The sequence below is a fragment of the Leptodactylus fuscus genome, chromosome 4 (assembly GCF_031893055.1).
Source record: "Leptodactylus fuscus isolate aLepFus1 chromosome 4, aLepFus1.hap2, whole genome shotgun sequence".
Classification (NCBI taxonomy): Eukaryota; Metazoa; Chordata; class Amphibia; order Anura; family Leptodactylidae; genus Leptodactylus; species Leptodactylus fuscus.
The window spans coordinates 205548820-205562002 of NC_134268.1; the positions used below are offsets into that span (position 1 = coordinate 205548820).

Below are 13183 nucleotides of genomic sequence, written 5' to 3' on the forward strand. Positions count from 1 at the left end.
ATATTCTCCTAAAATGATCATCTAGTTTTATATATCCTACTACAGGGCCTTCCTTTAAGGATCTATTAGGACAGGGTAGCTAAGGAGGACCCAGCAAGCCCAGGCTTTATATGGACAAGTGTAATACTTCACTTCCCCTGCGGTGGTGCTGTAGGAGAACTGAACACTTGCTACTGGGCTCCTCTTCTAAGGCTTATCAGGGAGAAGTCATGAGATCAAAGGGATAACTAGGAAACCTTTCACTTCCAGAAGGCAAGCTTATTACAGTGACATAGCCCAGGTGATAACTATATGATCACTGGAGGGCGCCACCATCACTAGAATGGAGCTACTGATGCCCCTCAGTGTGGAAGGGTTAGGATGTAGCATTGGATATGCTATGGATTGATGTCCGTCTCCTTACAAATGAAGTGGCTGTTCCTTCAAGGTTATAAAGACCGGTGTTCAATACACCAGTCTTCCTAAATACGTCTCATGTAATACGCCTATATTGTCGGAGGGGCACTTTAAAGTCTTGGCTGATCACTTGGTTATTTGCCCCTTTGCCGCGGCCGGTTCCTGTGACTGTTTTAGCTTCGCTATCCATTTCTATTACTATTAATATCCATAAGACACTTTCTCGTATTACACAGCTTATCCGCACTCACCTTTCCACCGCAGCATCTTTTTTTAAATGAAATTTTGTCTTTGTACCCGAAGCCAAGATTCCTGATAAAAAGCCGTAGATGTGAGCGGTATTATCCAATGGCCCCACTCCCCACCCACACGACTACCTGTATACACGTGGGCCTCCAAAGCCGTGTGTTACAGAGCCGGGGAGGGGGGGGAGGGGACACCGCGCCGCATGGCGATCACACAGTAACGCAGCCAACTCGGGTGTACAATATTAAAATTTATTCTGAAAACTTCCTGTACATTTCTCTCAATACACATGGATTTTGACATCTAAGTAAGAGCGCAAACCAATTTCTCAAAGCATAGAAAAACTGGAGCGCGCCGGCCGCCGTGTACAAAAATCACTTTACCAAGGTCTTAAAATCCCCCTGAAAATATAAAAATAAATTAACTTTAATTTGTATTTATTTTTTTGTTCCATTTGCCGATTAGAAATCTTACAAATCAGAATATTATCGTCTCCATATGAACTTTTCTTTAATAATACAAAAACAGATTCACAAAAAAAAAAAAAATTCCTTATGTACAGAATGAGGTAAGGGCTGAGCAGTAACCTGCAAGACACATTACTGGAGAAACGCGTGGTCGCGCTCAGACGCACAGTGGAGGTCAGATTGCAGCGGGGTCTACATCTCTATTACCATTAATAATGCAGACAATGACTACAGACCGGCCGGCCGCCCCGCGACTGCGTCATCGCTACAGCTCCACGAGCCCGGGCCGCAGGGTGTCAATGACAGGAGGCATTAGGGAGCAACTTCAAAATGGACGTATCTGTGTAATGTGCTCAGAGCGCTGGTGAGGTGGAGCCAGTCCTAGTTTTAGGTAGATAGGGTCACCCCAGAAAAAGGCCAAAACGGGTTAAAAAAAAATTCAAAAAGGAATATTTTTTCCTTTAACTTATATTCAGACCCCTACATGGTCCTCACTGCTCTCTACGTCTGGTACCGGCCACAGGGAGTGCCCACTCAACCTGGCTATGGCGATGACCCAACTCAGCTAATGATTGGCCGAGGGGACATTTCTATATGTCCAGACTGGATCGGGAGGTAAAGAGCAGCAGGGAGGTGGGACTGCGGGGAAATAAGGGATTAATGGGATTTTCCGGGAATTTTTATTTCTATACACAGAACACAGCCGGATGGGTTGGCTTTGGTCCCCATAACTGCAGCTCTGCCCCCATTGACTACAATGTTGAGCTGCAGTACCGCTGTTCGGCCACTATACTGTGTATAGTGCCAGTGTCAGAGCCGCCCCCATACGGCTGATCCATGTAGAGGCCCCCACTAATCTCATGTTTATGGCCATAAATTAAAAATTCCTGCCAACCCCTTTAAATAGTTTTTCCAATTCTTTGCTATTTTAACGCCAGTGAACGGAACCGTCTGATCTAAAGGCTGAAATTGTGTCCTGAAAATCTACTGCTCGCACAGCTGCAGGGCTTGTAACAAAAGGCAGCTCTGCTACATCTCAGGGTGTATCGCTGTAGGAGCAGCACATGCTCTAGACAGGATTTCAGCCGATAGATGGACACAAAGGATGTTTCCATTCAGGGACCCAAAGTGGAGATTTTCAGCGAGAGGTCCGTTCTCCTGTCCTTATTCAGTCCCCAAAAATAGGAAAGTACAACGGGCAAAAGGAGAAGGGAACAACCCCAAAAACTTCTTGGAAATATAGCCCAAAATCTTCTCCTAGGAAACATAATCCCAATAACTTCAACCTGGGAAACATAACCCCAAAAACTTCTCCTGGGAAACATAAACCCAATAACTTCTCCTAGGAAACATAACCCCAAAAACTTCTCCTTGGAAGTATAACCCCAAAAACTTCTCCTGGGAAACATAACCCCAATAACTTCTGGGAAACATAACCCCCAAAACTTCTCCTTGAAAAAATAACCCAAAAACTTGTCCTGGGAAACAAAACCCCAAAAATATTTCCTGGGTAACATGACCCTAAAAACTTCTCCTGCAAATGTTCCCCTCATCTCTGACCTTGCTGGTTTTTCCCCCCCATTTTTGATATTTGAAGGTCAGTCCCGTCACCCTGTTAGGGCAGATGGACGTCCATAGTGAGGCGTCCTCTGATCAACCTCCCCCCAAAGCGAGAACAGAAAGGTGTTGGAGAACTGAGCCCAGAACTATCTGTCCTGAGTGTACCCGCACTACATGCACAGCTGTAGGAAGTCTAACCAACAACTGGAGAGCCCCTGTCATGACCCGTCTGGGCGCCCCACATACCACCTATGTGTATAGGAAAGGTCACACAGAGGATTTTGCAGAGGGACTCACCATGCGGAAATCTTACCTGCGACAATATCACATCAATGGGAGGCTGAGATTTTGCCACCAAATTTCCTCTGTGTGAGCTTACCCTTAGTAGCTGTAATTTTTTAGTTGCTCCCTAATGTCCTATAAGGAAAGAGAACCCCCTGAACTTTTGGGGTCATAGGTAAATATTTAACTTTTTTTTTTTTTTTTTTTTATTATTATTATTATTATTTCAGCCTCATTTTGCAGAAACGTTCAGGAAAAACCACCTGTATGGGACAGAATGACTTTACAAGTCTACTTTTCCAAATCCTGCTGTATTTTCTTCCGGCTCTAGTACTATGTAGGTCTTGGCGTCTTCCATTTGCTTAGCTCAGCAGGTTCCTGGTATTTACCACAGCCTATAAGGGTTAAGGTTAACCCTAAAGATGCCCATACACATTGAGATGAAACCTGGCTGGACCTGGAGATTTAGGGGGCGCAGGGGAGAATTGGCAATATATGGAAGTGTCTATGATGAAGGCAGATCTCGGGGTAAATAAGGATTGGGCATGTTGTATAGATAACCTTCCCCTGTTCTTATCGGGAACACACGCAACCTCACACAAGCCCTGTGTGTATGTGCATAAGGTGTTGGAAGGAATCTCTATCAACTGAGCGAGCATTCAGGAAACAACTTCCTAATGTGTATGGCCACAAGAATCTGGAGCCCTAAAAAACAAATATGGCGGCCACTACAAGGGAAATGTAGTCTGATATGGTGGCCATTCATGTGAATGGTAAGCTCGAGTATCCCGGGGTTAGATGTGTTCTAGGTCATAGAGGGGTTGCAGGGGTCACAGTCAGGGCAACATGGTCACATGTCCTGATAGGATCGATCCTAGCTAGCGCGGTGCATGAACCAGGACATTGCTGAACTGAGCAAATGGTAGCATTCCCAGCTGAAGAGTAAAACATCACATGCCGCTCCTCTCAGTCCCAGGAATACCTATCATTACAGGTACATGAACCCTGTAAGCTCCACCTATAAATTCTCCCCGTCTTGGAATCGGCAGTCCTTATGTGCTACAAAAAAATGGCGCCACAACACTAGTTCTCTAACACGAATCCCTCCCCCAAAGTGTCAGGAATCCTTCCCAGGGTTGCATAAGTCATTGTTCGGAAATAAATAAGCGTGACCCACAGGCAGGAGTAGTGGCATAGAAGACAGATCGAGCCTCTAGTGCAATGTGAATGCTTCCGGCAGTCTTCCCCATGTCTGCTCTGGGAACCTCAGGCACTTTTATTGGAATAACATGGCGCTTGTCCCCTCACCAACCCTTCTGTCATCTCTTACTAGAGTCCTCAGGTGCTGGACAACACGTTTGGTAACAATTATATTGTTCATTAATACCTTTAAGTGACCAGTGGCAGAATTGCACCAAGGTATCACAAGCGCCCCCTAGCAGTCAGGAGACGCCGGTCATGTCCAGCATCGCACTCCTACGGACAACAGTGTTTTTACCTTTCTCAGACTTATTACAGCCAAGTATCAGTGCAACAAAGCAACAAGAAAGTCACAAGGAATAAATATCTGAAGCCTTGTCAGGCTGCCGTCTCTTCCCTCCGAAGTCGCGAGTCCATCAACACCCTGCAATGTGCTACTTCCCCATTTGTCGGAGGGATGAAGGTGAACATGGAGGACAGTCAATAGGTCTTCGTTTGCATTGTTTCTTTGCTACAAAAAGGAAGACGTTGGGTTTTCAGAAAGTCAAGTGCCAGGTGGACCCCTGGAGGTCTGGGCGTCTCACCCATCAACTCTTATCTTGCATAACTGGTCCATTCTTCTCTCCAAGTCTCTGAGGAGATAGAAGACGTTCAGCGTATTATTCAGTGCCCTGATGAATATATACCACTTACCAGTTATAAACCACTGAATAGTACAGGGGAATATAAGAAGAGGTGTCATAGATGATATTGAAGAAATCTGTTTCCTTCTCCACTTATTAAGCTGATTTACTTTACACAGAAGTCTATGGAGAGTAGCTGCAGTTGCTATACTGTGAGTGAGGGCAGTCTTCTGACGCTCATCATCCGTCTAAGCTTATACCTACCAAACAGGTCACAGATAAAGGGCTTACCCATAACCAATCCCCTATCTAACCCCTTCCCCTAATCACTAGTAAGAGGGGGTTTCTCACTACTCCTCCAGCTGTGACTGAGCATGTGCGTACAGCAGCCATTCAATGCTGTGGGAGCTGGAAACAGCCAAGTGTGATGTGAGTTGTATAACTTTGTTTCTGTAGTAGTAATAGATGGAGATCACAGCAGTGGGGGCCATAATAATCTAGGGATGGGTTTGCTTCCATTTGGAGACTCTATTGCAGTGACCTCCGAAAATCAGCCAACCAACGAAAAAGCGCAGCGTAGGGTTGAGTGATCGTGTTTGGAAAAAAATCGGATTCCGATCGGCGATCGAGAAAATTTCACGATCGCGATCGGAATTCCGAACACGATCTTTTTAGGTGGGATCGAGATCGGTAGTATTTCCCACAGTGTGAAGGCTCCGCTGCGGTTCCATAGGAATGAATGGAAGCAGCCGGCACACAGCCTTAACCCCCTGCGCTAATGGGAGACTAAAGTAACATCTCTAGTAGCTACTTACCTCCAGAGATGGCTGCTCCGCTGCTCTTCGCCTCGCTCCCACTCCAGCTGCAGTCTTCTTCGCCTCGCTGCCCCCTCCCTGCCAGGTTAGGAGAGTGCGGGTTAGGAGAGTGTGGGCGGGTATAGGGCGGGGAGACGTGACGTCTCCCCTCCCAGTACCCGCCCACACTCTCCTAACCTGGCAGGGAGGGGGCAGCGAAGGGAGAAGAAGACTGCAGCTGGAGCGGCAGCGAGGCGAAGAGCAGCGGAGCAGCCATCTCTGGAGGTAAGTGGACACCAGGGGGGACTAAGTAGCCAGAGGATTTAAAAAAAAATCCTCTGGCTACTTAGTGATTCACTACACAGCGTGGATCCTAACAATTCTTAGATTCCATGCTGTATAGTGAATAGGATTGCTTTTAAAATCCGATCTCCGATTAATAAAAAAAATCCCATAGACTTGCATTGGGATCGGAATTGGGATCGAGATCGGGTTCGAATGAAAAATGATCAGAAATCAGATTTTAAAATCGATCCTGAAAAGTCAGGATTGGCTCAACCCTAGCGCAGCGGTTTCAGATTAAAAGAATGGACACTCGTCGGACTTTATTATTGTCGATGGGTTCCACGGGCTCCACTGGTGTCCTCTGACAAACCAGAAAAACTGATACAATGGAGCTGATGTGAGCACTGGGTAAGGGACACCACCAATCCGAAGAATGAAAGCAGCACAGCATGCAGTTAGTGCAGCGCTCCAGGTGCAGGGTGTACAGCACTAAGTGTTTGCAGGGTTCTGCCTGTCTATTCTGTTGATAGGGTCTGTGCTATCTGTGTGCTTTCCAAAGACCTGCACATGACTATGGTTGTGTGCATGTCATGCAAGAATGTGGTAATATCATTGCTTTCCAGGAGACGGCACTCTCACGACTGCTGATAAATAGCAGATCTGTAGACACTTACTGCGACTTTGTGAGCTGTGTTGTCGGCGTGCATGGCCAGGAAGGGGTTGGTGGCGGTAGAGTGCAGGGTGGTGGCCTGAGCACCGGCCAGCAGGTTGTTGAGTGGTAACTGGGCTGCGGCCGGGATCTGCAGCTGCTGAAGGTCAGGCTGGTGATGGTGCTGCTGCTGCTGCATGATCTGGTATAAGAGGGCATGGTGCTGCTCCTGGGGGCGACAAAAAAAAACACGTAAAGACACAAACTTCACCTGCCCTTGTTCTCCATCATCTATAGTAGTCATTCCAGAATGCATGTTACTTATAGGCATCTTCGGATAGCATAAATATCACCACTAGGGGGTGGGCTATCCTATCTATCGGCGGGTTGGGTGATATGCGGGTTCTGCTGACAGACTCACTGTAACCCCGCACACGTCTACTGGACTGACTGCTCTGAGTTCATTAACACTACGGGGTCCACATATGGTGGTGGTAATAGGGCCCCCATAGAGCGGCCATACCCTGCATGGTAACACTTACCGGGGTCAGCTGCTGCGAGCTCAGGAGCTGCTGGAATTGCTGGTGCTGCTGATGGAGGAACAGCTGTCTTTGCTGGTCGGAGAGGAGTCCCAAACCTGAGGCACTGTAAGAAGGCACAGCTTTATATACCACCATTATATAGGGGTCGGTCACACAGTCAAATCTCACATGGCAGCCCCGTTATTCCATAGATGGCCAGAGCCGGCCTTACCTGTTAGTTAATGTAGAAGAGATGGGGTGTGTAACATTAGGCAATATTGTCCCGTGGGTGAGGGCAGTAGTTTGGGGTAACGTGGCCGGAGTCTGGATCACTCCATTCAGAGCCCCAACAATGCCATTAATGGCCAGCTGGTTTGCTGGAAGTGCTCCAATGATTGCACCCACTCCCGGCACGGCAGGAAGAGCTGGCGGGACTGACTGCATGCCACTTGTTAGTGTTCCCATGGTGACACCATTGATCCTCTGGACCCCTTGGACTTGTTGTGCTGGACTCTGACCATCAGGGGGCGGAGTGGAGAGAGAGGAAGAACTGCTGGTGCTTTGCCCACTAGATGCAAGTTCCTTAGAAGGGTTAAAAAATATATAGACAAGTTATACAGAGACCCCCGTAATGTGATATTATACACAGAGACCCTCATAATGTGATGTTATATACAGAGAGACCCCCGTAATGTGATATTATACACAGAGACCCTCATAATGTGATGTTATATACAGTGAGACTCCCGTAATGTGATGTCATACACAGAGATCCCCATAATGTGATGTCATACACAGAGATCCCCATAATGTGATGTTATATACAGAGAGACCATCGTAATGTGATGCTATATACAGACAGACTCCCCTAATATGGTTTTATATAGAGACCCCCGTAACCTGATATTATATACAGAGACCCTGATGTTATATACAAAGAGACACCTGTAATGTGATGCCATATACAGAGAGACACCTGTAATGGGTTGTTATAGACAGAGACCCCTCTAATGGGATGTTATATACAGAGACCCCTATAATCTGATATTATATACAGAGACCCCAGTAATGTGATGTCATACACAGAGACCCCCGTAATGTGATGTTATATACGGAGAGACCCCCATAATGTCATGTTATATACAGAAGGACCCCTCTAATGTGATGTATAATGTCAGAAAAGTCAATGATAGTGGAATTATTCATATTGATTCACTGCATCACTGCAAAGAAAACACATTGACGGTGGTATTCAGAGAAGTCTTTGCCCATTCCTCAGTATGGCGGCCTCTGTGGTGACGGGTCCTTATGAAGTGCAATGACCTTTAAAGTGACAGGGCTCGGTCAGAATCCATAATGCTGCTGCAGGCACTTGCTGGGGTACATACAAATAACACGGGCTTTCCAGGGGATGGACAATATCCCGTCAGTGTACAGGAAAGCCATATTTATAACCCTCTATGTGGATATCTTTGTCATATGCACCAGATTAGGTCCCAGCTAGGGTTGAGCGATCAGAAAAGATCGGATTCCGATCTTTTTTGGCAGGATCGAGGTCTCACGTTAGTTCCCACGATTCATGGCTACTGGCCAATCATTGTGGGAAAAGCTAATAACATTGCTAAGCAATAATCCATAGACGTACCTGATGTGGGGCAGGATGAGCGCCCTCTGTCTGGAAGTTTCCAAGGTGAGGACTTTTACTGATGCTCAGGGCGTCTGTGCTGGATACTACAAGGAGTGAAATGCAGCAGGTTAGTAGATGAAGATACATTAATGGTCTTACTAAGGATATCGAGGAGGTCACTTTGGAGATTCCTGGTGTTCTCTTACTTAGGAATTGACAAACAGCAGCAGGGCCGCCTATGATATTATGTATGCAGAGTCCTGGGTGGTTCAAGAGTCTTGTAACGTATCATCATAGATCTCTATTCTTTAGTGTGTGTGCGTGTGTGGGGGGAGGGGGTGCTTGCACAGGTTTCAGGTCTCATTTATAGGGTTAATGGGTTGTAGTCAGTGGCAGAGAGGGAAGTCAGAACGATGATGGTCGGACACATTACTTTTGGCATTATGGGATGGGTATCATAGGTCATCTGTGTCCTCACCATTCTGCAGTGGATAGGCCTGCACCTGAGGAGATGGGGTATGGTTGGAAGATATCGCTGGGAAGGGAACAGACAGCTGTGCGTTCAGAAGCTGCAGGCGCTCCTTTTTGGCAGTGAGGTTCTTGATCTGTTCCTCCAGTCGCCGGTTCTCCACCTGCAGCTGATGTAGGGACTTTAGCATACCTAAAACTGGGACCAAAGGAAGACATTATTATTATTATTAATTATTTATATAGCACCATTAATCCCATGGTGCTCTGTACATTATTATATTTCCATGGTGCTGTACATTATTATATTATTTCCATGGTGCTCTGTACATTATTATATTATTTCCATGGTGCTCTGTACATTATTATATTATTTCCATGGTGCTGTACATTATTATATTAAATTCCATGCTGCTGTACATTATTACATTAATTTCATGCTGCTGTACATTATTATATTAATTCCATGGTGCTGTACATTATTATATTAAATTCCATGCTGCTGTACATTATTACATTAATTTCATGCTGCTGTACATTATTATATTAATCCCATGGTGCTCTGTACACTATTATATTGATTCCCTGGTGCTGTACATTATTATATTAATTCCAAATATACAAATAAATGTAATACTAACAATGACTGACTGGCACAGTGGGATAGAGGGCCCTGCCCGTGAGGGCTTACAATCTACTCTATTATATCCACTATTATAAGAAGTAATACAAGGCCGCCATGTCAGATACTGAGGAAGAGTCTCAATACATCATAGGAGATCGAGATCCAGATCCAGAGCAGTCTCCTCCTTGGCGCCTCCATATCCACTATATATAATATCTACTGTATATGCCAGGCTGTGGGATAACGTCCTGCAACCTCACCAACAAAAAAGGAGTTGTCCTGGACTACTATAAACCTAACTGCTGACTTCCAAAAACAGTGCCACCCTTATCCACAGGTTGTGTCTGTTATTGAAGATCAACCCTATTCACTTCAATGGACAGGAGCTGCAAGACAGATGTGTCTGAAGTGAATGAAGCTGACCTGCAATACCAAGCATGGCCACTATACAATGTATGGCGCTGTGCTTGGTTTGCAGAGAACAGGCCCTACACTGTAGCAAAGGATAGCTCATCAAACCTTTAAATGCCCTGATTTTTTTTTTTTAGCCAACAAAATCTGATAAGTCTATAAGTTTGCGATTGCAGACGACAAAGGGTTAACGAACCCATTTGCACATAAACATCTTAAACCACTATAAGGAAGGCTGAATCCACCCACCCACTTCCTACGGCCCCGGCCGTGATGTCAAGGCAGGAGAAGGGTCACTTGTAATCACATTCTGACCACCAAAATTCCTGGACCAGAAATTTCCTGCTCTTTGATGAAATTGAAGGGGGCAGATTTTCCCGGCAGGCCCTCGTGGCGCCACATGAGTGAAATCTGCACTGGCAAACGTCACCTTCACTCCGATAAACACCGACAAGCAAAACGTAACCCGAGCCGCGGCTCTAGGAGAATGGACTGCCAGTTTAACCAAACGCCATTGTTCTGCCCTAATATATGCGCCAATGTTTTCCGCCCCTGCAGCCGAAATGCGTTTTATTTCCCCCCCGCCCTTTCACAAATTACACATAGTTTACAGAACAGAATTTCCAGCCGTTGATGTGATACCTTTGGGAGGATTGTATTCTGGAGCTTTCACTCCCGATAGAGGAAACACAATACTGATGGGATTACTGACAGGACCCTGGAAATCGCCGCCTGCTTACTGATTCCTCCGCGTCCTCCCAGGAAGGGGCCAGGCTTTTTGGAAGCCCCCAGAATTGTATAAAAGGAGGATGTCTATGGCTTAAATGGTTCTGCTGCTCCACAGCTTGTCTTGTAGAAAAATCGGACAGCGTACAATAAAGTTTTCTTTGTTTGCTTGACCTCTATTCCAGAAGATAAATCTGGATCAGGAATAGTCACATCTGGTCATTTCCCAAGGATTTCACTTGACCCCCTCCCTCTTTTTAAGCCCATACAAAGGGGCTCTTAGTGCGTCCAAATGAGATGCAGGACAACGTGGGGAAACCTGTCCTCTAGCTATCATGTTTAAAGGATTATCCCTGCATGAATTTCCTCACAATTAGCATTTTTTTTTCCAGGATACTATTAATATCAGATATAAGAGCGAGGACGTCCACTTTGGCGCGGAGGAAAACTTTTAACCTCTCGTACTTCAGCGTGCAAATGGAAAATTTGCAAAAATTTTGGGTTTTCTGCTCATTTTGTGGATAGATCATGGAAAAATAAAGAAATTGGAATTGAGTGGCTCCCGATCCTAAACAGAGGTTGTCAGAAACGTGCGGTTCATCTCCAGCATTGGGGTTTAAAGGGGTTAAAGACGCCATGTGCAGGATCCCCATCTAGAAGTGAAAATGGGGGTTCGGACCCCGTTCATGTATATGAATGGCTGGTGCGTGGTTTCCTCGGTAGCCCATAGACAAGAGACACTTGTCAGAGGTTAGAGAAGCAGGCCTCCATTTAAAAAGGGGATTGCCTTCAGGACACATCCCTTTAAATGGGTAGGCCATCTTGTACAGTGACAGCACATGACTCAGATAAGTCATCAGTTTATACCTGGTGGGGGTCCGACCTCTAGGACCGCCACATACCTGATAAAGAAGGTGTAGTTCTACGTCCCCCAACAATGGCTCCCCAATCACTGGACGTGCAGGGAACCACACTGCAGCCCTATTCAAGTGAATGGCGCAGCCTGCAGTGAGGACAAGGAAGTGCAACCACCAAACTCTTGATGGTAGTTTCAGATTTTGGATTCCTCCTGGGTCCGTCAGCCATATTAGACCTGCCTATGACAACATGGAAAGTATCTGCGGCATAAGAGACAAGTGAGGTGAGCCGGGCGCTACTTACTGTCACTCGTTGCCCCTTGTTCCTGCAGAAACTGCTGTCCTTCGCTCCACTGTCTCTCCAGGAGCTGCTCTATACTGGTGACCACCAGGGGGGCGCTATCTGAATTGCGACTGCCAGACTGGTCGTAGCGGTTGGAGAGACTGTTCAGAGGAGACCTGCCAGGAGGAAACATTTAGATCAGAAATGTATAGAAACATATCAGACACACGTGCGTCATACACGCTGCAGACTATGGCAGCGATCAGGAGAGCAGAGGGGACGGGGGATGTCTTTAGTTTATGGAAAAACACCTTAAAGTGACGATAATATGTGAAATAACGGAAGAAAAATTTACAGAGACTGTAGGATGGGGTGTTTATGACCTAAATAAGAAAATGACGATTCATTTGGTATTTTACCTGGATTACTGTCAATGGCGATTATTTAGGTCACAGTATGAGAGTGTGTTGGGCGAAAATCGTAAGATTTGTCATCAACCAGGTTAAACAGACATGATTTTGCAAACATTGTAATAACCCAACCGAACTAACCAACATGAACAAATCCTGGTTGATTATTTTTAGAATTAATCGAGGGCTGTTTGGTTAAAAATCATATTTTCTAAATTATTATAAAAATCTTGGTTAGTGGTGGAAACCATCCTCAAACCAGTGAAAGCTAAGCAGAGTCCATTGCTCTGGAGGACCCAGTACACAGATAGCACAATGATTTCCTTGGGCACCATGCAATACTTCATTTCTCCTGCGGGTGTGCTGCAGCGGTTCTGAAGAGCTGATCACTAGAGATCACCATCTTGAGAAAAGGCCACTTAAATGACATCCTATACCCCAAATTTATAACAAAAGTGGTTAAAGGAATGAGCATGATTTTTTAGGCTAGGGTCCCTTTAAGAAGCTTATACTTCCCTACAGCTCCTGTTCCGCCAAAACCATTGCAACTACTAATTGCACCAAAGAATGTTCCGCGTCGTTTTCGCCATGTAGGATTGCTAATTGCTCTAATATTTACATAGTTATACAGGCAAAATACAGGTTTTCCATTGCAAACACACGAGCGTGGAGAACAGGTGACTCTCACACGGTTCCTCGTAATGGGTACTGGTAGCCAGATACAATTTCCCTAAAAAATGTACATGGGATTAA

General features: G+C 45.7%; 1 protein-coding gene across 5 annotated transcripts in view; it reads right to left on the bottom strand.

Moving 5' to 3' along the window:
• Positions 1-883: 883 nt before the first annotated feature.
• The window catches only part of MLLT10 (MLLT10 histone lysine methyltransferase DOT1L cofactor), a 220057-nt gene continuing 207757 nt past the window's right edge, over positions 884-13183 (bottom strand). For all 5 annotated transcript variants that reach the window (XM_075271697.1, XM_075271694.1, XM_075271693.1 and 2 more), the window contains 7 exons: positions 12042-12196; positions 9129-9317; positions 8669-8754; positions 7256-7605; positions 7045-7147; positions 6528-6731; positions 884-4783 (listed from right to left, as the gene is read on the bottom strand). In XM_075271697.1, the coding sequence (XP_075127798.1) occupies positions 4739-4783; positions 6528-6731; positions 7045-7147; positions 7256-7605; positions 8669-8754; positions 9129-9317; positions 12042-12196 (1132 nt within the window). In that variant the 3' untranslated portion in view covers positions 884-4738. The remainder of the gene's footprint in view (positions 4784-6527; positions 6732-7044; positions 7148-7255; positions 7606-8668; positions 8755-9128; positions 9318-12041; positions 12197-13183) is intronic.